General features: G+C 44.1%; 1 protein-coding gene and 1 long non-coding RNA gene across 2 annotated transcripts in view; both read left to right on the top strand.

Annotated features, from left to right (window-relative positions):
- LOC309565207 overlaps positions 1-27760 on the top strand; it is a 1884446-nt gene that overhangs the window by 1169694 nt on the left and 686992 nt on the right. The window lies entirely within an intron of this gene.
- Positions 11827-27760, top strand: part of LOC309565509 (bone morphogenetic protein 1 homolog) — a gene marked incomplete at both ends in the record, with an annotated part of 106957 nt that continues 91023 nt past the window's right edge. Inside the window, 5 exons of the mRNA XM_082270479.1 lie at positions 11827-11911; positions 15169-15250; positions 21411-21538; positions 23947-24059; positions 26623-26836. Of these exons, the coding sequence (XP_082126605.1) occupies positions 11827-11911; positions 15169-15250; positions 21411-21538; positions 23947-24059; positions 26623-26836 (622 nt within the window). The remainder of the gene's footprint in view (positions 11912-15168; positions 15251-21410; positions 21539-23946; positions 24060-26622; positions 26837-27760) is intronic.

Here is a 27760-nt window from a genome sequence, read left to right as displayed (position 1 = left end):
GTAGAAAAGTGAGACATTACTTTTTTTTTTCATTTATCAGATGCTAACAACAATACCTCCAGTGACCATGGACTGTCCATTTCTGATCAAATAGTGAAAGCAAATAAAGGTAATATCAGCAACCCCCTCTAACCTCTGTCTGTATATTTTTGTTATCCATGGACCTGACTAATTTGAACTATGCCATGGTAGTGTCAAGGCAGGTTTTTTATTGTTCAAATAATCTGAGTGTTTGCCTAAATGTACAAGTTCATCAATTTACCGACCTATGCCCAAGCTTCATCTAGCTTCCATACTGCAAGGGGTGATGTCACCACCCTTCCAGAGAGATTCTGGGGAATGCTGAGCACTCAAAATCCCGCAAGTTGACTCCTTAGCACAGTGCAGGATCTTTTTTTCTTGATATCTGGGCTACTCAACTCTGTTGGAAAACCTGGAAAGATGATGACATCACTCTCGCCTAGACTCCTAGGGAGGAAGCGGTTGTGAAAAGATAGATATCTTTACTTACATTTTTGTCTCACTGGACAAGGGTGGGAGGCCCACACTAAATAAGCAGAGCTTACTATTTTAGTGCTAAGTTCATGTAATAAGGCTGCCATGTTTGTGTGCTGGTTGGTCATGGGGGTGCCTGGGAGGAGTCAATTAGCGCCATACACATCTCACAAATGTGGGTACACCTCTCACATTTTTGTAAATATTTTATTATATCTTTTCATGTGACAACACTGAAGAAATGACACTTTGCTACAATGTAAAATAGTGTGTGTACAGCTTGTATAACAGTGTAAATTTGCTGTCCCCTCAAAATAACTCAACACACAACCATTAATATCTAAACGGCTGGCAACAAAAGTGAGTACAGCCCTAAATGAAAATGTCCAAATTGGGCCCAATTAGCCATTAGCCGATGCATGGGGACATAGGCCGCGATTGTCGCCAGGCACCTGTGATCGCTCACCGCTGAGAGAGAAGGACAGTCAGCTGATGTAAAGACAGCTGACCGTTCTTCTTTCTGAAATTATCAGAGCTCCTGTGATCCTGCTATATAGGATCACAGGTCTCTATGATCATTTCACAAGCCCATCCCCCATACAGTTAGTAAACACCCCCCTAGGCTCACACTTAATCCTTTGATCACACGTAGGTTAACCCCTTCCCTGCCAAAGTCATTATTACAGTAACAGTGAATATTTATAGCACCAGTGGCGGAGCCAGAGGGCTAGCTGGGGTGGCAATTGCCACCCCAGACGAAATCCTTGCCACCCCTGTTGCCACCCCACTCACCAGTGGCGTCGGCAGGGGGGGTTTGGCTGGGAACTCGGGGCTACATATCAGCACTTTAACATTAAAGCCAGTGATAAGTGGGCGATTCGGCGGGGGGGGGGGGGGGGGGTTAGCTGCAAGGAGAGTGATTGCAGCTGTCAAATTTAGGCATTGATGTCGGGTGTGGGCGGGGCCATATGCGGGGGCCGGGGCTCCGCCCCCCTGCTCTGTGGAGAAACAGAAGCTGGCTGGGAAGGAAGGTGGCAGAGGGCGGGACCAATTGTAGCTGCTGTATGGGCACACAGAGCTTCCCATCCTCCCCCAGCATTCAGAGCCAGGAGGATTTTCATTTCATCCTCCGTGCCTGAAATTGGCTCCACCCACCTCCCTGCAATCAGAGAGAGAAACTGACTGAAGCTGGATGGGGCAGGAAGGATTCAGCCACGGGATGGATGGATGGTGTCAGCGCCAGTTCCTGGACTTGGTAAGTGTTACTGGCTCTGCCCCCCTCTCTCACTACTACCCCCCCCCCACTACCACCCCCTCTCTCTCACCACTACCCCCCCTCACTACCCCCCCCCCTCTCACCACCACCCCCCTCTCTCTCACTACCCCCCTCCTCTCACCACCAGGAATGTATACACTATGTATAAACTCACAGTCTATAGCATAATCTGCCCACATAAGTCTCTCATATGAACAAAGCTTGTCATTAAAATATCATAACATGAATTATAAAATAAATAAAATCCACTAAAACAGCAGAATTAGCTTAAAAGTCCATAACTGCTAAAGAGTCCTGGGATGATGACTAAACGTGCAGATGTAGTACTGGATCACCAATGCATGCCACCACCATGCTCAGAGGGGGAGTAAAAGTGCAAACTCACCAACACTACTGGCTTAGCCACTCTCGTGACCAAGCAAACGAGCCAAAAAACAATCACATCCACCTGGACAGATCCTGGGTAGCCAAAATGATGGGTGATCTCACAGTGCTCCAAATCATGTGGAAGAAAAAAGAGCTCCACTAGTGTGATAACGTTTAAACAACTTTATTCACATCCACATTTAATAATATCGCACTCACATCTTAGTAGCACATCCATCGCCATCTGTCCAGGTGGATGTGATTGTTTTTTGGCTCGTTTGCTTGGTCACGAGAGTGGTCTTTTTACCACCTAGCAATGCCCCTGCCGCTCACGCTCGCTTATGCTTATAACATTACATAGCATAGCTGAACCTGAACGAGAGGGCGCCTGTGTAGCTTGTTCTCTGTGACTCTGACTGAGCGCGGTGAGCTGAGCAGCAGCGGCGCCGTGATTCGCTGCACAGCTAACCAATCACGCGTGCCTGCAAACCTGATTGGTTCGCTGTGCCACTACCCACGGTGAGTAGCGGCACAGCGAACCAATCAGGTGTGCAGGCACGCGTGATTGGTTAGCTGTGCAGCGAATCACGGCGCAGCTGCTGCTCACCGCGCTCAGTCACAGGCAGTCACAGAGAACTAGTTACACAGGGGCCCTCTCGTTCACTTCTTCTACCTGTAACCTTAGGTAAGACTCTCTCTCTGGTCTCTGCATGATTGAAGGGGGCACGGCACGCTGGTCACTACATTGATATGTTGGCAATCATGCTGGTCACTACATTGATATGTTGGCAATCATGCTGGTCACTACATTGATATGTTGGCAATCATGCTGGTCACTACATTAATATGTTGGCAATTATACTGGTCACTACATTTATATGTTGGCAATCACGCTGGTCACTACATTGATGGGTTGGCAAACACGCTGGTCACTACATTGATGGGTTGGCAATCATGCTGGTCACTACATTGATATGTTGGCAATTATGCTGGTCACTACATTTATATGTTGGCAATCACGCTGGTCACTACATTGATGGGTTGGCAAACACGCTGGTCACTACATTGATGGGTTGGCAATCACGCTGGTCACTACATTGATAGGTTGGCAATCATGCTGGTCACTACATTGATGGGTTGGTACGCTGGTTACTACATTGTCAATTGATGGGGGGGCATGCTGGTCACTACATTGATGGGGGGCAATATTGTGCAGCCCTACTCATAGGCATGCGCACAGGGTGTGCCGGGTGTGCCTAGGCACACCCTAATCACCCCCATGCAGTGCTTCTGCCATGGCCGCCGCCGCTGTGTCTGCTGCTCTCTGCCCCTGGCTGCTCAGCTCCCAAACCCAATCCTGTCGGTGCGGAGACTGAGAGGGACTGTCTGGGGGAGGACCCTGGCCTGCTGTAAGGGGGCATCTATATAGGGGACCTCACCTCACCCTGGCCTGCTGTAAAGGAGGATCTATGGGGGACCTGCCCTAGCCTGCTGTGAAGGGGGATGTATGGGGATCCTGCTCTAAAGGGGATCTATGCCATAGATCCCCTTTAGAGCAGGGTCCCCATAGATCCCCTTTAGAGCAGGGTCCCCATAGATCCCCTTTAAAGCAGAGCCCTGTGATCGGTGTGCGGCCTTAAAAGAATAATGTTTACTTTGATAATTGTTTATTTAATTAAAAATGTTTTAATACCGCTTAGGATGTTTGTTTACATTTATTTATAAGCCCCCGTTCACATGCAGGCGACGCTACTTCGCACCGCGACCTCGGAGGTTGCGGTGCGAGCAGCGCGCCGCGACCTCGGAGCGGCCGCCACGGACTTCATAACATTGAAGTCTATGGCGGTCGCCTCCTGGTCGCCCCAAAGAAGCCCCGGACCCTTTTTCTAGGTCGGAGCGACTTGTGTCGCTCCTATTAGAACGGGTCCGCAGCTTCCCTATGGGAGGCGACCTGCGGCGACCTGTGAGGCGACCAGGTCGCCTCACAGGTCGCCCTAGTGTGAACCGAGCCTAAAAGTGTGTGTATATGTATGTATGTGTGTGTGTGTGTATGTATATATATATATATATATATATATATGTATATATATATATATACACACACGCATGTATATTGACCCCCCAAAATAATACCTTGCCACCCCTTTGCCACCCCTGTTTTAAAAGTCTAGCTCTGCCACTGTATAGCACTGATTACTGTAGTAATGTCACTGGTCCCCCCAAGAGTGTCAAAAATGTCAGTTAGGGGTCCGATCTGTCCCCTGCAATGTCGCAGTCCTGCTAAGAAATTCAAGATCGCCTCAATTACTAGTAAAAAAATATAAAAATGACAAATCTTTCCCCTAGTTTGTAGACGAGATAACTTTTTCGCAAACTAATCAAAATACGCTTATTGCGATTTTTTTTTTTTTTTTTTGTTTACCAAAAATATGTAGCAGAATACAAATTGGTCTAAAATGATGAAAAGTTTTGATTTTAATTTAATTTATTTTTTTGGGAATGTTCTATAGCAAAATGTGAATTTTTTTTTTTTTTGTCAGAATTGTCGCTCTTTTTATGTTTATAGCGCAAAAAATAAAAATCGCAGAGGTGATCAAATACCACCAAATAAAAGCTCTATTTGTGGGGAGAAAAAGGCCATTAACTTCATCTTGGTACAGTGTCGCACGGCCACGCAATTTTCCTTTAAAGTAACACAGTGCCGAATCGCAAATAATGGCCTTGTCATTAAGGGGAAAAATCCTTCCGGTCCAGAACTGGTTAAGATGGTCAGTCTTCATGTGTCGACTTGCACTGCCATTCCTATAATAAGCCCCTGTAACACATGATGGATCCAAAAGTGGGCAAGAACTTTTTTGGGCCACGACATATCTATGCACCTCACAGGTGTTAACTAGCACTATTGAAAACAATGCAAACCTGGGTAATATGCATTAAAATGCATGGGCGTGTATGGGCCCTAAGAGAAACAATAATGGGTATGTAATAATTAATTATAATAAAAATTATTGTTTTTTTTTTATTATTTTGTTAACTTCATACCACTTAATTTCATACCACATCTATTTTTATTTTATTGTAAAAGACAACAAATTTTATTTTAAAAATGACATATTCATGGGTGCTTCATTGATTAGTCTTTTAAGAAAGTTGGGTTTTTCAGTACGAAAGCCCAGCACTGCCTGCATGGTCTCTGGCAGTCTTCTTTTGAGTGTTAATTGCTATTCAGTTTTGTTAATAGCAGAAGAGCTGTAGGCCATTGGAGGCCACTTGCTGGCAGCAACTGGTAAATATAAATTATTCACATTCAGTATTGTAATTTCTATCTGGTTATACAGGAAATATTTTAATATACAGTACCTTGCGTAAGTATTCGGCCCCCCTGAACTTTTCGGCCTTTTGCCACATTTCAGACTTCAAACATAAAGATATAAAACTGTAATTTTTTATTAAGAATCAACAACAAGTGGGACACAATCATGAAGTGGAACAAAATTTATTGGATATTTCAAACTTTTTTAACAAATAAAAAACAGAAAAATTGGGCGTGCAAAATTATTCAGCCCCCTTAAGTTAATACTTTGTAGCGCCACTTTTTGCTGCGTTTACAGCTGTAAGTCACTTGGGGTATGTCTCTATCAGTTTTGCACATTGAGAGACTGAAATTTTTGCCCATTCCTCCTTGTAAAACCGCTCGAGCTCAGTGAGGTTGGATGGAGAGCGTTTGTGAACAGCAGTTTTCAGTTCTTTCCACAGATTCTTGATTGGATTCAGGTCTGGACTTTGACTTGGCCATTCTAACACCTGGATATGTTTATTTGTGAACCATTCCATTGTAGATTTTGCTTTATGTTTTGTATCATTGTCTTGTTGGAAGACAAATCTCCGTCCCAGTCTCAGGTCTTTTGCAGACTCCATCAGGTTTTCTTCCAGAATGGTCCTGTATTTGGCTCCATCCATCTTCCCATCAATTTTAACCATCTTCCCTGTCCCTGCTGAAGAAAAGCAGGCCCAAACCATGATGCTGCCACCACCATGTTTGACAGTGGGGATGGTGTGTTCAGGGTGATGAGCTGTGTTGCTTTTACGCCAAACATAACGTTTTGCATTGTTGCCAAAAATTTCGATTTTGGTTTCATCTGACCAGAGCACCTTCTTCCACAGGTTTGGTGTGTCTCCCAGGTGGCTTGTGGCAAACTTTAAACAACACTTTTTATGGATATCTTTAAGAAATGGCTTTCTTCTTGCCAGTCTTCCATAAAGGCCAGATTTGTGCAGTATACGATTGATTGTTGTCCTATGGACAGAGTCTCCCACCTCAGCTGTAGATCTCTGCAGTTCATCCAGAGTGATCATGGGCCTCTTGGCTGCATCTCTGATCAGTCTTTTCCTTGTATGAGCTGAAAGTTTAGAGGGACGGCCAGGTCTTCGTAGATTTGCAGTGGTCTGATTCTCCTTCCATTTCAATATTATCGCTTGCCCAATGCTCCATGGGATGTTTAAAGCTTGGGAAATCTTTTTGTATCCAAATCCGGCTTTAAACTTCTCTACAACAGTATCTCGGACCTGCCTGGTGTGTTCCTTGTTCTTCATGATGCTCTCTGCGCTTTAAACGGACCTCTGAGACTATCACAGTGCAGGTGCATTTATACGGAGACTTGATTACACACAGGTGGATTCTATTTATCATCATTAGTCATTTAGGTCAACATTGGATCATTCAGAGATCCTCACTGAACTTCTGGAGAGAGTTTGCTGCACTGAAAGTAAAGGGGCTGAATAGTTTTTTATTTGTTAACAAAGTTTGAAATATCCAAAAAATGTGGTTCCACTTCATGATTGTGTCCCACTTGTTGTTGATTCTTCACAAAAAATTGCAGTTTTATATCTTTATGTTTGAAGCCTGAAATGTGGCAAAAATTTGCAAAGTTTAAGGGGGCCGAATACTTTCACAAGGCACTGTATATGGTACATTGAGCATAAGAAATAGACTGTTTTAATGTTTTTCATTTTTTACACAGAGACATAAGAAGTGCGTTATTGTTCTTTCTTCCAGGTATCCCCGTCTTTCTATACCAGGGTGACATTAAGCTAGTGAACAGCCGCAGTGCAAGGACATGCAGCACCTGTGCATGGGACAAATCAGCACAAGGACTCGTTATCATCCCCTACGTCATCTCTTCTGTGTATTGTAAGTTGGTCTTACAATATATTAAACTATACTATTAGATCTTTTATCACCTAACAGAACTGCGACCTTGGGTATTATGTAAGTGGAAGATGATGTCACTTCCACTAAACTCCAATGCATCTAGAGTGACAGGCCTGTAAGTCTGGTTCCACACTCAGGGCTACTGATAGAAATCACGGGGCCCCGTACAGCCTAACTGAGAAGGCCCCCCTCCTTTGAAAATATCAAATTATATTTTTGCTAAAATTTAGCGGTTGTGATGCTATGCTTTGCAGCCATTGATGAAATGTTACCCCCGTCGAACAAGACCCATTCAAGTGAACAGTGGCACGGAGGCAATATCTGCACCCCCACAGTGAGCAATTGGTACAGATTAGTGATCGACCGGTCATCGGATATCGGTATATCGGTAGAAAACTGTTTTTTTTTTTTTTTTACAAAGGTACTCCTTGTGGAGGGATCTGGGGGTGTTAAAGACCCCAAACCCCTCCTCTGCACTGAAAAGCATTCAAAACACCAAGAATGCTGTCAGGTACATGCACTTTCCCTAAATATCGGCAATATCGGTAACCTCAGGGGCCGATTCCGATATATCAGGAAAAGTGCATATCGGTCCCTGATATATCGGTATTGTCGATAATCGGTCGATCCCTAGTACAGATCATTCACTGTGTTTATTCAGGATAATGAGCCCTCCGCTCACCATCTTGAATGAAATTATGCCCCTGTGTGGGCAGCTGCCGGCAGGAGAGAAATAAAACTTGAAGCACTGCGGGGAAAGGGGCCCACAGGGCCAGACAGCAGTTACTAGAACTGATCTCCCCTACAGTGCAGCTGGAGGGAGAAAAGAAAAGTAGAATCCAGCAGCACGCGACACAAGAGTCACATGTGTCAACAATAAGGCAGTACTGCCAACCCTCCTGGTCAGCAGGTGTCTGGGCCCCCCTTTTGAACTGATGAGGCCTGGGCCCAGTGCAGAAGGGCTGGCTGTACTGCCTTATCAGCGGCCCTGACCACACCTACTGTATGCATCTGTGTTTACCTTTTTTTTCATTTTTTTTGTATTCCTTTGGGAAAGTATGTTACCATGCACTGCCAATCCTGTTAAAAATCCTTATAGAGATCAAAAAATGGGTCTGAACAATTTTTTTGGGCCAACACATTACAAAGTGTGACATAGTGCCATTAAAAACAAGCATGCATTATTACTGGATTATAAACACGCATGATAAAATAAATGGTTTGTGAATGGGCCCCTAAACTGCTTTTTATTTTCAACAGCTGATAAAAATAGAGCTCTGATTACATCTGCCTTGTTGGAGTTTGAAACCATGAGCTGCGTGCGTTTCAGAGTAAGGGATAAAGAGTTCTACTACCTCAATGTTGAGGATGGACAAGGGTAAGTACTAAAAGTAAAATAATATGAAAGTATAGTGGAGCTCAAAAACAAAAATGTAACATGATGCAATGTATAAAAAAAAAGAAAATGAATGCTGGTAAGCTGAAGTATATAACCTTTTTGCTTTTGGGTTTAGTTGTCCCTTAACCATTTCCTTACAGCTGGATGTCATATGACGTCCTGGGCCTTAAGTATTTTTTTTAGCTGGCGATTCCCTGCACCATAAGAACAATCATAGCGGCCGCCTGATCGTTCGCCACCCTCCGATGCTTATACCGGCTCGCCCGTGCGGCGAAAGTACACTATAGAGACTGCCGAGGACCAGATGGTCCGCGGCAGTCTCTATGACACTCAGGGGCCATAACGTTGCGCCCGGCCTGGCAGTTGTCAATACTGCCGTACGGCTGGGTGGCCCAGATCAGTTTTTTTTATTTTTCTATTTCAGTCTTTTTAACCTGTAGAAGAGATCTGAGGTCTTATTGACCCCAGATCGCTCCATAAAGAGGACCTGCCATGCACTATTCCTATTACAAGGGATGTTTTCAATCCTTGAAATAGGAATAAAAGTTATCAGAAAAATAAAATTAAAGGGAACGTGTAAAATTAAAAAAAATTAAAAATTAAACAATAAAAAAAAAAAGGAATCTGAAGATATGGGGGGGATAAAGGGGGTCTGAGGACAGGAATGTAAAGGGGTAGTAGATGGGAGGATAGTAATGTAAAGGGGTTGGGGTGTGATGACAGGAATGTGCTTGGTGGCCGAGGACAGGAATGTGAAGGAGGAAGGGAGGTGATATAAAGGGGGCTAAGGACAGGAATGCAAAAGGGGGGCTGAGGTCATAAATGTGAAGGAGGAGGGGCATATACAGGGGCATAAGGATAGGAATGTAAAGGGGGGTCATGACAGGGATTTGAGGGGGGGGGGTGGGGGTGATATGAAGGGGGGCTGAGGACAGTAATGTGAAGGGGGGGTTGTGATGTGCAGGGGGGGGCTGAGGACACTGTTGTAATGACAGGATTGTGATGTGAAGGATCTGAGGCTAGGTTTATAACATTGCTACTGTGTTCTGCATGTAGGTAAACCATTCATTTCAAAGGGCTGTCTGACATGCAGAAACATTCAAAAAGTAGTCCCTGACCCTTTTAAATTGCGTTGCACCAAGCTGGTTTGGCGCTCACGAAAACGTGCAGCATTTGCCAATGCTTCAAGGTGCAGATAGGAATCAAACATACGATTCAGACCCCTGCTGGAAGAACACTTTAGTGACAGGACCTCCGTGAATTTTAATTCAACACCCCTGATATATAGAATCCTATATCTATAGTTGATCCAAGGGAAGGCAACACAACCCTATAAAGCCCTGGTGCCAAACCTATGGCCTGAGGGCAGGGTCTGTGCAAGGATTTTTGCCGCCCTAGGCAAAATAAAAATTGCGGCCCCCCATATGCTCTCCCACCCCCTATCCCAAGTTGCTGAAGGGGGGGGGGGGGCGGCAGATGGACCTGGACTCGGACCCCCCCGTCACTCCAGGGTCCAGTCCACAACATATTTCCCCCCCCCTCCGGGCGCCAGTTCACTTACCTTGTTCCTCCAGACGGCGACGGCTTCCCCCTCAGTCTCCTCCATGTCCCCTCTCAGCGGCCGTCTCCTCCCTCCTCCTCCACCAATAGGAATGGATGCCATCTCCTTTGGCCAATTGGGAAACAGGTCCCAGGGCCCGCTTCCTGATTGGCCGGGAGGAGAATCAGTGTGGCAATAGCAAATATTAATTCGCTATTGTCACACAACTGGGTGGGCTCTGCGTCCTGAGCCCCCCCCCCCTTTTTGAAGCCTATTTAGAGCCTCTGGCTCTAATCAGGTGCTTCATAGAAAAAAAACCCTCATTGGAATCCATGTATCCGGTGCCCTGCATGTAGATTAGGGGGTCTGTGAGGGTCACATGTAGCCCTTTGGTATATGATGTATGAACCTTGGACATCAGCAGTCTGTAGTGGGAACATTGATTAGGGTAATAGCATTGATCTCTACTAGTTTCGTAGCATGTCTCTAGGCCAAATATGTAGCATGTCCACACTCTCTGACCCTCATTTCCTCTATTAGGTCTGCATTATGTGTGGCCCTGGTGATATCAATGGCCTTATACCTCATAAGTTGATAACCACTGCTTTAAAGCATGGTCCAATTAGCTCAAGTACAAGTAGGAGGGGGGGGGGGGAATAAATTCCTTACTGATCCCCCAGAAGGCATCAGGAAGTTATTTATTTTTCCCCAGATCAAATTGGACCATGCTTTATATGGCTTTTTGCATTCCCCTGGATCAGCCGTGGGTATAAACAAACAAATGGAGCGCCTCTAAGTGCAGTAAGTCTTTATTCCAGGAAGCACACAATAATATGTAAACTCACATGAAATAAAAGGTAATAGGCTCGATCTGGTGCCGGTGGTCCGCGGAGATGGTGGTGGGGTCCAGTGCCCGGGAAATAAGATGATGGCTGGATCCGGTAGGATGGAGATCAGAAGACAAAGAAGCTGGCTGTAGTCTTCTGGGATCGGCTGATTTCCGTGTGCCAAGCTGGAACGCAGCGTATGCTGCGTGACGTCGCCGGGACCAGGGGAATGACATGACGCGTTTCAGAGCATGCGCCAAGCTCACAACGGGCATGCGCGCTCTTTTTTCAAGTGTTGATCATCTTATTTGCCCTGTGCCGATCACATGCACCCTCCTAAGAAAAAGAAAAAAAACTCTATAGCAATACACACCAAACTGAGCATGTGCAGAGTGCCCCCAGGAGATGGATTGGGGACAGTGGAAGAAGGGAAGGATCAGAGAAGACAGGATCAAACAGCCTTTTTACACAATGTGCAGGATAAACCCCTTAGGTTCCACAGTGAATATAACAAGCATGCTTTACTGCATATACACACTGATTTTACTGTTGTGGGTTTAGTAACTATGTACAGTATGTATGTTTTAGTCTTTTGATTTGTGTTTTTTCATGTGCAGCTGCTGGTCCTATATTGGGAAGACAAAGAGCGGACAGACGGTCAGCCTCCAACAAACCTCATGCATGAGCTATGGCCTTATCCAACATGAAATGATGCACGCGTTGAGTTTCTTCCATGAACACAACAGATTTGACAGAGACAGTTATGTGAAAATCAACTGGCAGTATATCTCACCAGGTTTGTATATAAGTCACATATACACAATATGTACCTCAAATAACCACTTTACGACTGCCCCATAGCAGATTTACTGCTACAGGGTGGCCCCTCTATGAAGAATCACATATACTGTATATAAGTACGTGTTTCTGAACTTCCGGGTTTTGGGCGCAAACACGTCGCCGGTGGCTTGCTTCTGCTATGATTTTACACAGCGTGAGTTGATTAGTGGGTCTGATGGACCCGATGTCCGCCGGGACTCGCCGATAGTTCGTTACTCTGACAGAATGACAGTCTGCCTATGTAAACAAGGCCGATTGTCATGCTGTGAGTACAGAAGACATGTATCCTGTGTTCCTGTGAAGCAGAATCCCTTATCCATGTCTTCAAATAGTAAAAGCATAACCACAGTTAGTAAGCACTCTCTAGGTACACATTTAACCCTTTGACTGCCCCTGATGTTTAACCCCTTTCCAGCCAGTGTCATTAGTACAGTGACAGTGCATATTTTTAGCACTGATCACTGTAATAATGTCATTGATCCCCAAAAAAGTGTCAGTTAGGTGTCCGAATTGTCTGGCCCACTATCACAGTCCCGCTATACAGGGATCCTCAAACTACGGCCCTCCAGCTGTTGCGGAACTACACATCCCATGAGGCATTGGAAAACTCTGACATTCCCAGACAATGCTAGGCATGATGGGAATTGTAGTTCTTGAACAACTGGAGGGCTGTAGTTTGAAGACCCTTGCGCTATAAGTTGCTGATCACCACCATTACTAGTAACAAATAAATAAAATAAAAATATTCCATGACCGCGCAATTGTCAGTTAAACAAATGCAGTGCCGTATCACAAAAAATGGCCTGGGGGGGGGGTAAACCTTCCAGAGCTGAAGTGGCTAAACCTTTTGTGGCAAACATGAAGTATGTAGTGCACACTTGAGTTGGGGGCCTTTTATGTGGCCATTAGCAAAAAATTGGTCAAGGCAATAAATTAATGAATCAAAATCTGTATAGTGCTGTACAGGGCTGCTAATCAAACACCTTGCTAAGCATGTGCGTATCTTCTAGAGGCGGTTCACTCTGGAATAAAAAGTCAGCAGCTACAAATCCTGTGGCTGCTAACTTTTAATATTAGGACACTTACCTGTTCAGGGATCCAGCACTGTCCTCCTCCCTAGTTCTTCACTAGCCTTCGGATTCCTGGTGCCGGCATCCTAACTGTGGGCAGCCGGCTGGTATGCTTTTGGCTTCACAGCCAGCTTCCCACTGCACATGTGCGAGTCATGCTGCGCTGTGTGAATGGTCCTGCAGTCTTCTGGGACCTGTGACTTGTCCCAGAAGTCTGCAGGGATATAGGTGGAGAGGAGAACTTCCCCTCAGATCAAAACTAGGTACCTGCTCCCCTCAAAAAAAAATAAAAAAATGACATGCCAAATGTGGCAGGGGAGGAGGAGGACTTAATGGGAACTTCCCCTTTTGGGTGAAGGGCCACTTAAAGCTATTTAACCCATAGCACCTTTTAGGGGGATCTTAAAACTATGGCTCATGGGCCTCATCGGGCCCGCTACAAGAATTTATCTGGCCCGCAGCTTGTGTCAGTGGCATATCCTGAATGTGCAGCGATTGAGGATTAGGGTCAGCAGAGGCTTCTGATGTAAGGGAGGACTCTGATGGCAATCCTAATGTAAGGGTGGATTGATGTAAGCAGGGGACTTTGAAGGGGACCCTGATGTAAGGGTGATTCTGATTGGGAAACTGATAAAAGAGGGGACTCTGATGGGGACCCTATTATGGGGGGGCTCTCTTGGAGACCCTGATAAGAGGGAACTCTGATGTTGGCGTGCTGGAACTGGAGAGAGTCCAGAGAAGGGCAACAAAAATAATTAGAGGAATGGAGGACATCAGCTATGAGGAAAGACTACAAGCACTGAACCTATTCTCTCTGGAGAAGAGACGATTGAGGGGGGATATGATATCAATGTACAAATACTGTACTGGCGACCCTAGCATAAGGAACAAACTATTCAGAGAAAGGGAATACAATAAGACACGTGGCCACTCACTAAAACTAGAGGAAAGGCGGTTTAATCTTAAAATACGTAGGGGGTTCTTCACTGTCAGAGCGGTAAGGATGTGGAATTCTCTTCCACAAGCAGTGGTATCAGCAGGGAGCATCGATAGTTTCAAAAAACTATTAGATGGACACCTTAAAGACCACAACATACAGGGGTATACAACAGCAAACACACACACACAGATCATAGGCTGAACTGGATGGACTGATGTCTTTTTTGACCTCACAAACTATGTAAGATCCATATTTTCTCTGTTGCAGTTGAGCAATGCAGCAGTGTCACCTCCTGACTCAGCCTGCGATCGGGCAATAAAGCAGAACTAGGCTGCACTGATGGGCACTGGTGAGGTTGCACTGATGGGCATTAATGAGGCATTACTGATGGGCACTGATAAGTGGCAATGATAGGCGGCACTAAGTGGCATTAATAAGCTGCACAGATGGGCTTTAATAAGCTGCACTAACGGGCACTGATAAGCTGCATTGATGGGGCTACACTGATAATCAATGTAAACAAGGTACTCACTGTGCCCTGTCAGACTTGCCAGTTATCGGCTCTACTTTCCCCACACAGAGACAGCATGTGAGGAAAGGAATGCCGATAACAGGCAAGTCTGTTTACATGTGACCAGCTGTGATTGGATTGCATGGTAAAGGGCTGCAGTGATTGGCCCTTTACCCCGATCCAGAGAGTCCCCAATGCAGAACGTGCCTGATACGTGCCCCAGGGAGGACATCCATGGACGTTCTCCCAGAACTGGAGAGCCGAGCTGTAGCGCAGTAAGGAAACGGTTAAAGCATATCTAGGCCCAATAACTGAAATGTAATATTGGGTGGCTATGTTCACTCCTCCACTGTATCTATAGAGGAAGCCATGGTTTTCACACAGGCTGGACTACAAATAGGTCCACATTAGTTCATCTCCATTACATGGGCGGTGGGGAGAGAAGTCGTTTTATAGATGGAAGATAACAGTTCTTGCTTCCAGTTCAGCTCACAGGAAGTGACAAGGACACTGCAAATTTCACAACATCAACAGATATTTTCTGTACTTGCTGAAAATATTCTTAGCATGAAAAGTGAAAACTAATAAAACCACCACATCTAAGGACTGGTAAGCTACAATATATTACTCTGATGTTTTTGGATTTAGTTATTTTTTTAATGTAGCTCATTAATAAGTATTTTGTTTTACAGACGATCAAGATCAGTTTAAGATGGACAGTGGAAGCACTTTCAATATCTCTTATGACTATACTTCAGTGATGCATTACAGCAGGTAAGAGAAGTCAATCTGGAACCCTGCTTTAAAGAATATGTAAACCCAACATTTCATATTCCTGATATGTACGTGCTGTACCATGTACTTGTATGAGAAAGTCTCCTGTTCTCTTTGTATTGCTTCCTTTGTGGGTATTCCCTGGTGGCCATGCCAGTCCCTCTGCTTTCCTATAAAAACTCACCACACTATGCAGGAGAGCACAGCGTGGTCAGTTCTCTAGCTGTGCTGGGAACTCAGCCTGCTCTCCTCTAATGATCAGACCTGTCCTGACATGCACCCCCCTGCACAGCCTTTCACTGGGAAGCTCAGCGTGCTGCTGTTTCTCCTCCCCCAGCTCTGTTGATGAACAGAAGGAATGTGATCACTTATAAAAAAAGGGGAGAAAAGGTAATTAAAATGTTTTTTTTTTAATCTGTACACAAATGTTTTGCCTTTTATTTATAGTTTAAAGTGGGTGTAAAGCCTCAAGGTTATTTATATGCATTAATTAAAAAAAAAAAAAAAAACCTTCTCTGCTCCAGGATCCCCTCAGCTCCCCCTTATTCTTACCTGAGCTCAATCCGATCTAGCGAAATGCATGACAGCAGCAGCTCTCGCCAATGTCTCCCTCCTCATTGGGCAGATTGATAGCAGAGTGAGCTATGGGCTGAGTCCCACTGTCTGTGTCAATGGATGTAGCAGTGGGGCTCCGGAGCGAGCACACCCAGGTGCCCCCATGGGAATCGGCTTTCCACTGGACAGAGAGGAGGGCCAAGGAGTGCCAGTGGGGGACGCAAGAAAAGGAGGTTTGAGGCCACTCTGTGCAATTCCATTGCACAGAGCAGATAAGTATAGACATGTTTATTATTTTTCTTAAAATGTTCCTTTACAATCTCTTAAAACTGAATGGGTTTACATACAATCACTTTCACTCTAGATGGGAAAACTAACCTAAACCAGCCATCAGTCTATATGTATATTTGGATGGGGGTTGAATCACCAGCTACATCTCTGTACATCTCATACATTTCAGTAGCAAAATTAGATCCTCCCTTCTGCTAGGGCAGGGGTGTCAAACTCCATTTCATAGACATTATGGTTGCCCTCAGAGGGCTGGTTGTATCTGTAAGACTAGATGTCCAGAGCACCCCACCTCTCCTTACACCAAAACTCAAGAGTCCCCCACCCCCTCTTACATCACAGTGCACCCCCTTACCTTGTGCTGCTGCCGGGAAGAAGATGGGGTGGAGCTGGGAAACATAAAGTGCAGGGTCTGGAGGAGGACCAGAGGAGGGCTGGAGTCTGCTGACTGCTGAGAGCAGGGAAAGCAAAGAAGGGGTGCTGCAACTGCACAAAGGCGCAGAATCTGTAGGAGGATTTTTGTCCTCTCTGCTGCTGACTGCTAAGACAGGGGGCAGGGAAGAGGGAAGTGCTATAGCTGCAGGAAAGGTGTGAGGGCCACATAAAAATGGCATGGGGGGGCCAGTTCCGGCTCTCGGGCCTTGTGTTTGACACATGTGCTAGGGAGTCTCACACATCCAGAAGAAGTTGCAGCATAAAAGAACACCCAACAGGGAAAATGAGCAACTATCCCATACCTGGTAGAGACCAAGTAGATAGGGGTGCTCCTCCTACATATTCTGCCCAACACTCCTGAAGGCAGTCACAAAGAGTGTGAGGGCGCAAAGTGGCAAGAGTGCTGGAGTTGCAGGATCTGCGTTCAAGCTGAATGCGTAGGGCAGGCAACTGAGGATCATGGAGCAGGAACCAAGCACAGGAATACCATGGTACCAGAGAAGGTTGCAGAAAACTAGCTTGAAGCCTTTGTCGAGCACAGACACGGTAAGGCATATGGGAACTGGATCCGTAGACAGTGGCACAGGGCAGAAACTGAGGTCAGCAACAACCGGGCAGCGCAGTATCAAATCAGGAGGTAAAGACAAAGTCCAGGAAACAAACCAAGGTCTGTAACAGCCGGGAAAACAAAATACAAGGCAGAAGGCAGTAAGCAGAGTATAGAAGGCAGGCCAAGGTCACAAATAGGAGGCAAAGTCCAGAGGCAGGTCAGGAGGCAAGGCAGGTCATACACAGAAAGCTGGAATCAACAGATCAGGTAAACAGGAACAAGCTGAAGACCACTTAGGAACTTCCTTCTGCAGACTTCAGTTTAAATTGGCTGCTGGGTGCCAATACCACTGCCATGTAAGCATGCAATTTTGTGCGCATGCTATTGTGCGCCTGCTCCCTAATGCACACTCCTGCTCACTAATGCACACTCCTGCTCGCTAATGCACACTCCTGCTCGCTAATGCACACTCCTGCTCGCTAATGCACACTCCTGCTCGCTAATCCACACTCCTGCTCGCTAATGCACACTCCTGCTCGCTAATGCACACTCCTGCTCACTAATGCACACTCCTGCTCGCTAATGCACACTCCTGCTCACTAATGCACACTCCTGCTCGCTAATGCACACTCCTGCTCACTAATGCACACTCCTGCTCGCTAATCCACGCGCCTGCTCACTAATGCACATGCCTGCTCACTAATGCAGTCCAAGATTTTTTTGTAAGCATAGAGGTACGAGTGGAGTTAAGCCTGCACTGGTTATCTTACACTGGTGTGAATCTGTTCTTCATTACAGCACCCGTCTAGGGTTGGAGTTGGGAACTCAGGTCAGCTATTTGGTCACCAGAGTCCTTGAGATACAGAGTTGCTGGGTTATTCAGCAGACTTGTATAAAGTACTCGAAATTTCTACTTGAGTAAAAGTACAAGTGCTCGATCAAAAAATTACTTGAGTAGAAGTGGAAGTGCTCGCAGAAAAAGTTACTTAAGTAGAAGTACTAAAGTATTCAACATTTTTTTTACTTAAGTATTGCAAGTAGTTTTTTCAAAAAATGTGCTACTTAAGTACTAAAAGTAAAAAGTACCAGTAGTTTTGAAAAAAAATTTCTACTCAAGTACTGAAAGTAGAAGTACAAGTACTGTGCTATGTAGTTATTAAAGAAAGAAGTCAAAAGTATGAACATCATATTGTTTTTATTATTTCAAATGATTTATTCAAATGATTAACCTGTGTTTGTTAGTAGTTTCTTGATGCACTTTAAGCGCTGTAGCACCATTTATTTGTTTGTTTCATATTTTCTTTTTATTGGAAAGATTTGGTATAGCGGCTTTTATTATACACAGCCTTTATTTTCGTATGCGCTGATTTACAAATGACATTATACACATTTTTTTGAGCTTTATGCAACCTGCCATCTACTGTTCTGGCAGTGGTAATTTTTTTAAAAGTAACGAGTAACTATGCAGCACAAAAAAAAAATACTTGAGTAGAAGTATCAAAATCATCGAAAAAATGTAGTGAAGTAAAAGTAGAAGTAGGAGAAAAAAATTCTACTCTAGGAAAGTACAGATACCGCATTTCGGTACTTAAGTACAGTACTTAAGTAGTTCTACTTCGTTACTATACATCTCTGTTATTCAGTCAGTCCACAGTTGCTAGAAAAGCAGAATCTATACACATCTTTTAGGGCTGTATTTAGCTAACAGCATGCATGGGCCGGTGCCTAGGGAGGCAGGGTAAGGGGGGCTGTACAACCCCCCAAAACTAGCAAACTTTTTTTTTTTTTTTTTCAGATTTCATTCCCGTATTTTGACCAGCTCTGCGACAAAATGTACAACAGAACTGTAGGGAGCAGGGGGTGTTGAGAGGAGGGAGCCAGGGAGGTTACTTCTAAAGCATATTTAAACTAAGCAGTGCCAGGACAGGCCTGCCCAGCACCCAGAGTAAAGATGCAAAACTGTGCCCACCTCCCGCACTGCTAATGCATGACATAGATGGGTGACCTACCCTGTGTTGTCTGGCATGTCGTGTTCTTCCCCTGTGCTTCGACTGGCCCTAGTTGGCATGGAGGATTCACTGCCCATGCGTGGCCATTCCCTGGTTTCTTGCAGCTGGTAATACATGGGTGGTTGTCCATGTTTAGTTTGTTTTTGTATCAACTGTGGGCATTGAGGCGAGGGGGCAAAGCATAGTGTGGCAGCAGTAGCTGACAGACTGCTGCCTTCCAGTAGATGGGTCCTCTAGTTGCTCACCACTGATCTTTAGCATGCATTTGGTGCAGTGCCCAGGGCAACTTCCCCTCCTACCCACCCCATTCTTTTTTCCCAGCTCTTAAACCAAGAACAAAAAAAGTAATCTGTTGCAGCTGGCAAGTCTATTGATGTGGTGGCTGCACTAGTTTTTTTTTCAAGCTAACGCCATTTTCATTAAGTACAAATAATACCTGCTGACCGGCTCTTTCCCTTTGAGCTAAATTGAAAGCACAAAGAACGTAATTTTCCTTCCAAGCTCTCTTCTGGTAACTTCTAGTTCCCCCACCCTCCGTGTAATGTAGATGAATAGAGAAAGACGTGTTTGTAGTCCAAATCAGGGGAGCAGCTTGGGTGACAACTATAGCTCCCTGTATAGATAGAGTAAGTGAGCGTTGTCACCATAGGACAAGAAGTGTATTACTGGCAGATCACCAGGTAAAAAAAAAAGAAAAAAAAAAAAGAAAAGGAATGCAGCCATCATATATCTAAGAACAAGGAAGCTACAATATGTTATGTTTTTGCTTTTGGGTTTAGATACACTTTAATAGTAAAAAAAATATATAAAAATCTGTGCCCTACCATTACACCAATAAGAAAACTAAAAAAAAAACGTAATTAACCACTTGCCAACCGCTCACATGGAGCGTACTGCGGCAAAGTGGCTCGTTATTTTCGTCCAGCGACGTAGGTCTACGTCGCTGGACTCCTCCCCTTGTGGGCGGCGCGCACGCGCCGTCGGAGGCTCGCTCCCGCTGTATTCAGACACAGCGGGAGTCGGGCCAGGGGAGGAGAGGCGGTGATCACCGCCGCTCTTCCCCGATCGTCGGGGATCGAGTGAGGAGATCCGCCCACTTGTGTAAACAAAGCGGGCGGATCTCCTAAGTGACAGGCAGGGTCAGATTACAGGGTTCAGCATAGCTGAACCTGCGATCTGTGCCTGTGTCACACAGTCCCCTCCCCCCACACACGTCAGTAAACACCAGGCATACATTAACCCCTTGATCACCAATAAAAGTTAACCCTTTCCCTGCCAGTGTCATTTTTACAGTAACAGTGCATATGTATAGCACTGATTACTGTAGTAATGTCACTGGTACCCCCAAAAGTGTCAAAAATGTCAGTTAGGGGTCTGATCTTCCCGCCGCAATGTCTCAGTCCCGCAAAAAAAATCGCAGATCGCCGCCATTACTAGTTAAAAAAAAATAAATAAAAATGACAGAAATTTCCCATAGTTAGTAGCTGCGATAACTTTTGCGCAAACCAATCAAAATACTCTTATTGCAATTTTTTTTACCAAACATATGTAGCAGAAAACAAATTGGCCTAAAATGTTAAAAAATTTTGATTTTTACATTTTTTTGGGGGGAATTTCATATAACAAAATGTGAAAATGATGTTATTTTTTCAAAATTTTTGCTATTTTTGTTTATAGCGCAAAAAGTAAAAATTGCACAGGTGATCAAATACCACCAAAAGAAAGCTCTATTTGTGGGGAAAAAAAGCACATAAAGGGTACAGCATTGCACGACCGCGCAATTGTCCGTTAAAGTAACAAAGTGCCGAATCGCAAAATATGGCCTAGTCAGGAATGGGGTAAAATCTTCCGGTCTTAAAGCGGTTAAAAATATGCTCATTGAGAATTTTTTTGTCAAAGACATGTATCTAAATACATTTTGGCCTAAATATATGACAAAAATTGAATATATTGGATATTTTTTAACTGTCAAAATAGAAAAATATTGTTATTTTTTCAAAATTGTTGCGTTTTTATTAATATCGCAAAAAATAAAAAGCGCAGAGGTGATCAAATAGCACCAAAAGAAAGCTCTGTTTGTGGGAAAAAAAGGACGTAAATTTCGTTTGGGTACGGTGTTGCATGACCGCGCAATTGTCAGTTAAATTCGCACAGTGCCGAATCACAAAAAGTGGCCTGGAAGTAAAGCAGGAAAATCCTCCGGTCCTAAAGTGGTTAATTAAAAAAGGTTACATCCATCTAACTTTTTTTTTTCTTTCAAATAAATAAAATTGCTGTGCTTTTGCTGTATCCTAACTCTACATATATCTTCTTATACTTCCAGCAAAACATTTGTTAATACATCTGGGCAGGAGTCAGTCATACCAATACCAAACCCCAATGTTACCATTGGACAGAGAACGGGGCTCAGCAGCCTGGATGTCAAGAGGATAAATGTGTTCTATAATTGCAGTAAGTTTCTTCTAAGGTATGATGATCCCAGTGTCAGTAATACCCTTATAGTGCTCACTCTCGAAGGGACCACTGGAAACAGATCTTCTTTAGTAGTACAGAGGCCACCAGTCACCCAAGTACACCAACATTTAAAGTCCAGTCTAGAGAGTGTGTTTTTAAGGTTTATTGTTTAGAAACTTGAACAGGAGAGGGATTGTGGTCATTAGATACTCCAGTCCAACATGATCAGCAGCAACAGCAAATGAGCTAGCTTCTATCTAGACTTTCTATATCAGCTTCTCTGAAGGAAGCTGGAAATGTCACTATATCTAAGGCCCCTCAGCTGTAGACCACAGGGCAGTCATTAGGAACTGGATCTCTTTCACCTCTTCGTAACTGTCCCCAGTAAGATCCTTACTTGCTGTGTCCTAGAAGCTGTCTGCCACCCAGTCTCCTCAAGTAGATCCTCAAAGAGGGAGGTGTGTCCTTTAGCAGGTATCCCCTTCTTAGCTGTCCTCTTTAGGCCCTTAGTGCAGCAGATGCTGAGGCCTGGACAGTGATTTCCTGTCCCCGGTCCTTCTCCTAGGGCAGTAATGGCGAACCTTGGCACACCATATGTTTTAGAACATTTCCCATGATGCTCAACTACACTGCAAAATGCATGAGCATCATGGGAAATGTTGTTCCAAAACATCTGGGGTGTCAATTCGCCATCACTGTCCTGGGGCAGCAGCCCCTAGTAGCAGTGCAATCCTCCTGATGAGGAAAGAACAGTCTGCTGATGCTCCTGCACATTTATTGATACCCCCATTCTAAAGGGTTGGCCAAGGTGTATTCAATTTTCAGCTGATAATTTGAATTCCCCTCGCCATGCTCTGGAAGCTTCTTCTAGAGGCAGGGGAAGCAATTAAACTCTCAGTCTAAGGAAACAATCACCACTCCACTGATTACAATAGAGTAAAAAAAAAAAAAAAAATGTACCTAAAAGCCAAATTAGGAGTGCGCTAGACCCTTGTTAGGGTCCTTTCACACGGGTGGTCCGTATGTCCGTTTTTCATCCCATTTTTTTGCGGATGAAAAACGGACATAATGCATGTCAATGGGATTGCGGATGTCAGCGGATGGTCATCCGCTGACATCCGATTTGCGTCCTTTCCGATCAGTTCCGTTTTTTGGAACGGAACAGAACCCTATTTTTCTTCCGTTTAAAAAAACGGAACGGACGCAAAAACGGATGTCAGCTGTGTCATTCGCAATCCCATTGACATGCATTATCTCCGTTTATCATCCAGAAACAGATGGGATGATAAACGGACATATGGACCGGATGACACAAGTGTCATCCTTGTCCGTAAAAAAAAAAAGTGCCGGAGCGGATCAAAAAACGGTCTGCTCAGTGTGAAAGGACCCTTAGGGAAAAATATTAAAGCCCAACTCAAGCCAAAACTTTTATTGTATTTTTTAGAAAACAGGGAAGGGTTAGACTTAGAGCCTCTTTCAAAATGTTATTACTGCCTGTGTTCCTACTGGAAAGTTCCAGGACAGAAGAAGATGGGAAATCTCTTCAATATGGACAAAGGCATAAAAAAAAAGCATTTTTGTAGAGCGTGAAAGGGTTGGAACATCTGACAGTGTTTTATTGCTTGCTGTGCTTTCCTATCCTGATGACAGCTGCTTCTTGTATTGGTGCCACTGGGACAGAAAGTGAGGGAAAGTCTCCCCAAAGGGGTCATAGGCAAAAAAATATATATATATATATATATATATATATATATATATATATATATATATATATATATATAAGGTGAAGCTGCGCTTTTTGAGGTGTTATCCCACTATAAGCTGCAGCTTGTTTTCTTTTTGCTAGCGCGGTTATTTTTTATTTATATAAAAAAAAAAACACTTACCAGAAAGTTAAATTTTTCCCTGGTTTATCAAAAAATAATTAAATTAAAAAGCTTTAATGGTATTTGTCTTTTCTCAGCCCCCCCCCCCCCCCCCCCCACTGGAGTTCAACTCTAGGGGCAAGGACCGGAAACCAGGTGTAAGCTCTGATTCACTTTAGCTGGAGCTTACACAGGGCTGAATATCTCCCTGCCTCCATTTGACAGTGCTAAGCAATAAGAGATAAAGAGAGAGTAAGTAAAATGCTCCTCTATACTGGGAAGTATTCTATTTTCTCCCTTTGGCTGAACAGATTAGTGGAGAAAATTAAAGTTGGGCATGTGCTCCTGGGAAGGGGAAGCAAACCTGTTTCTTCCCCTTGTGGGCACAGCACAGTTTTGCATTGAGAAAGTGATGAGTGAAAACATTGTTTACAGTCTCTTTGCTCCACCCCTGAGGATGCAAATTTTATTTATTTTTTTACACTATGACATTTATAGTAATTGATAATGCTGAATCTGACAGTTTTTTTTCCCATGCAGATCTATGCAGGACAAAATTGCTGGGTGCCTCTGGGAAATTCTCTTCCAGTGATGCCACTGCTACCAACACCAGTGACAACTGTCTATGGCTCCTACATGCTCCTTCAAACCTGGTAATTCAGTGTGCCCTGTCATTCATTCTATTTTAAAATGGGTAGCCATAGAGTATCCCAAACACTGGTAATTTAATTTAATGGGCTGGATAGGTGGGTGGGTGGTACCTCCACCATATTCCCCTCCTTGTTGGGAGACAGGTGTGGGTCACATAAGAGGCTTACCCCAGGTTGGGCTCCCCTGGGACACGACAAGCACCTCTGACAGGATCAATATACTACACATGGGGTACCTTTTTATTCTCTGCCATTTTTTTCAGTGCCCCGGGACAGCCTGAGGTCGCCATGGGGGAATACTCAACCCTAAGGCAGGCCTCTGCTTTTACAGATGAACGTGCACCAAACCTGTTCTCCAGTTAACGTTCAGGTCACCATGAGTCCACCTCCTCTGTCCCTTGCATTTAGGAGGGACATGCTGAGCCTTGTCCAGCATATCATCACTACCTCACTCCCAGCAACGGCATGGGTCCCGCCATACACCCAGTGCAGTCTTCACTCATGCACTTAACTCTTCCATACCTGTGTACAGGCTCGGGACCTCTGCGGCATGAGTCTGCTCCCATTACTATGGGAGACGGACTGTTCACAGAGAGAGTGCCAACAACAATGCCTTCTTGCAAGAGGCTTTCCTACCAGTCTCAGGCACATGCTTAGCGACAGGCTGCTTGGTATACTACCATTACTCTAGGTAACCACCTGTGTCCTCACACTGTAACAACTCTTTGTACTAATGTCTTCAAACCCCAACGTAATTTTAGTGACCAGAACTGTGGAAAAGTGCCAATTACTTGCATTACACCCATTTAGTAACTTCAGATTAGGCAGAAACAAGGTTTCAAAACCTATACATGGAAAAGTGCAACATAATACAAAGTCCACATGCAAGAATAGTATTTCTTCCTACATCATTAATCCTAACTCAGGCTATGTGCTGCCCTGGCATACCTGCAAAAGATAGAGTCCATGTAAAATCAGGGGATCCATTAGTGGCATTTCCCGAGGCTATAGAGTCTTCGGGGTTGGACCCCAGGTCCTGATGACTTTTTTACATGACGGCAGTAGCAGCATCAACATCCTTTCACTCCTCACAGGTGCAGCTCTCCGATTCCCTCCCCTTTAGGCTCTCTGCTCCGGACCACTATCATTTCCTTATAGCACAGGATCAGTGGTTTGAACCCAAAGAAAACCCATTAAATGAACCGGGAAAGATATTAACCCTTACCCTCCCATTTGGGGCAGCACTTAACTGGCTTTATTTCAACCCGTTTTTTTATTTCAACCCGTTTTCAAATGCTTAAAAATAATCTTGTCCCAGCTGGTACATTCTGAATTATCTGATCTTTATATATTAGGGGAAAGAGTGAAGTAATGCAGAACTTTTTATTAGAGGTAAGACATGAAGGATGTAAATAGCGTCTAGTCCTTAAAAAAATTTGCATAAGGGGACCAGGCTGAGAGCCTGAGCTGCTTATTTTTTTAAGTATCTGTGTAGCCATTTTTTTATTTTCAAAGTTGGGATAAATTAGCGAATGGTAAAATCCCTGTGGGATTTTTATTCATCTTTGTCCCATTGGGAAGATTTCCATTTAGGAACAACAAGAAATAAGAGGAAATTTCTCCAAAGTAAGGGAAATCCCCTATAAGAGTTATCAAAACAAGTGTCTCTTTTGCAAGATTTTCCCTATACAGTAACCCCCCCCCCCCCCTTGATCGCGGGGGTTACGTTCCTGGACCCACCCACGAAAAGTGAAAATCCGCGAAATAGAAAAACCCTATTTAAATACACCGTAGGCATGCTTTTTTAACTGTCACTGTACTTTTAAAAGCATTTTAAATCTTTAAACACACTTTTAAAACAATAGAAACTCATTTAAACACATAAAAGATACTGAGAGACAGAGCAAGAGCAATGAAAAACACAAAAATATTTCATTTTCACTGATTTAATTAGTAAAATAACATTACAGAAAAAAACGCAATATACCGGGACCGCAAAAACTGGACCGCGATGGAGCGGGGGTTTACTGTATTCCTGTTCTAGAAACAATTCAAATTTTTCAGTTTTACTTTACTTTTGGTTTGAATTACAGAGGTCACCAGGGAAAATGGAGAGATTGAATCTCCCAGCCTGCAATAAAAACTCAGCATGGCAGAAACCATATTTTTTTTTAGAACTAACAATGATCAAAGGAGAAAAAAAATGTGTTTTAATACCCTTTCTACAGATTTACAAAAGCAGAATATTAAGATAAAGTTTAGGTGAATTCCTTGAAACAGGCACCGCTGACCTGGATGTTTTTGTTTTTAAATCTTAAAGCGGAACTAAACAGCGGAACTAAACCCTCCTATCGTTTTCAGCCAAGGAAGCTGCCATCTTAGCCTCTGTTATCTGCAATTACATGATGCTGCACATGTGATCAGTTATGAATCCAGCCATTTGATGGATTAACGTTGGTTAGCATTCCTGGCAATGTAACTGTATTTTGAAACTGTTAAATTGATGGGTTTAGTTTATTGCCAGTAGAGATTCTCTTTATGTTACTGAACTTTTTTAATTTTACAGATCTTGCTGCAGTTTGCCAAGTTTGTTTGTTCATCCAAGAACTGTAGCGCTAAGATCAACGTGTACGATGGGGTGACAAAGAACAGCCCTCTGCTAGCCACAGTAATCGCTGGCCAGCCTCTTCCGGTGCTGGTCTCATCCAGCACATTGATGCTGCTGGAATATATCACCAACGTGTCTACTCGGAGCAGCTTCAGTGGATCTTATAGCACAGGTATGTATTCTAATCTGGTATGTATTCAAAAATATTCACTTATAGTGTATGTAAAAACTAACGACCCTTGCACACGGTGGCCTCTAGCTGCTGTTCCTCCAATCCTGCCATTTTAGTACACCCGGGTGCAGGGCCGCTGATAGGGGGGGACTACCAGCCCACTTGTAGGGGGCCCGAGCACACAGGGGGGCCCACACAGAGAGGGGGATTAGTGATGGACAACAAATACAGAAAACTTCCTATAGCACCTGAGTCTGATCTGTCCCTCTCCCTGCTATCCGCTTTTATCTGAAGAGAAAGACAGTTGTCCCTCACTAATCCCCCTCCCTTGTGTGGGCCCCCCTCCCAGCACTGGCTCTAAAGTTATCTCTGCTCAGGAGTTTATTAGTAACTTTGTTTCTCTCTCTCTGTCTCTCTGATCACTGAGCTCCAACTACCCAGCCTGTATATTTTTCTCATCTCATCTTCATTTTTATTTAACATAGTTTTTTTTTTTTTTTTTTAGATTTAGCAGGAATTATGGGAGTTATGTTATATTTGTGTCTGCTAATAGTGATATTGTTGTAATTTTAGCTAAATACATCTTTAATATTTTCTTGGGGGGGGCCTGCCAGGTAGTCTGTACGGGGCCCCGCAATTTCTAACAGCAGACCTGCCAGGGGCGGCCCCCTATCAAAGTCTTTGGCAGGCTAAAATATGCTGCACAGGTATTCTGCAAATTTTGGCATTCGTCCCTGAACAAAAACTGTAGAGCCCTATAATAGTGCCCTAAAATTCCGGGATTGAAATCCAGGAGCTGGACACACAACTTAAAACCTGCCTAACAAATAACTTCTCTTATTTGCTCCCTTTTGGTCTGTTTAGTATATCATTGAAAGAGTTTTGTTATATGTATGTTATAGGTAAACACTTCCTGTGTTATCT

This window comes from Pelophylax lessonae (genome assembly GCF_965119305.1).
Source record: "Pelophylax lessonae genome assembly, chromosome: 10".
NCBI lineage: Eukaryota > Metazoa > Chordata > Amphibia > Anura > Ranidae > Pelophylax > Pelophylax lessonae.
The sequence above is the reverse complement of the archived record's forward strand: the minus strand, read 5'-3'. Positions and strand labels throughout refer to the sequence as shown.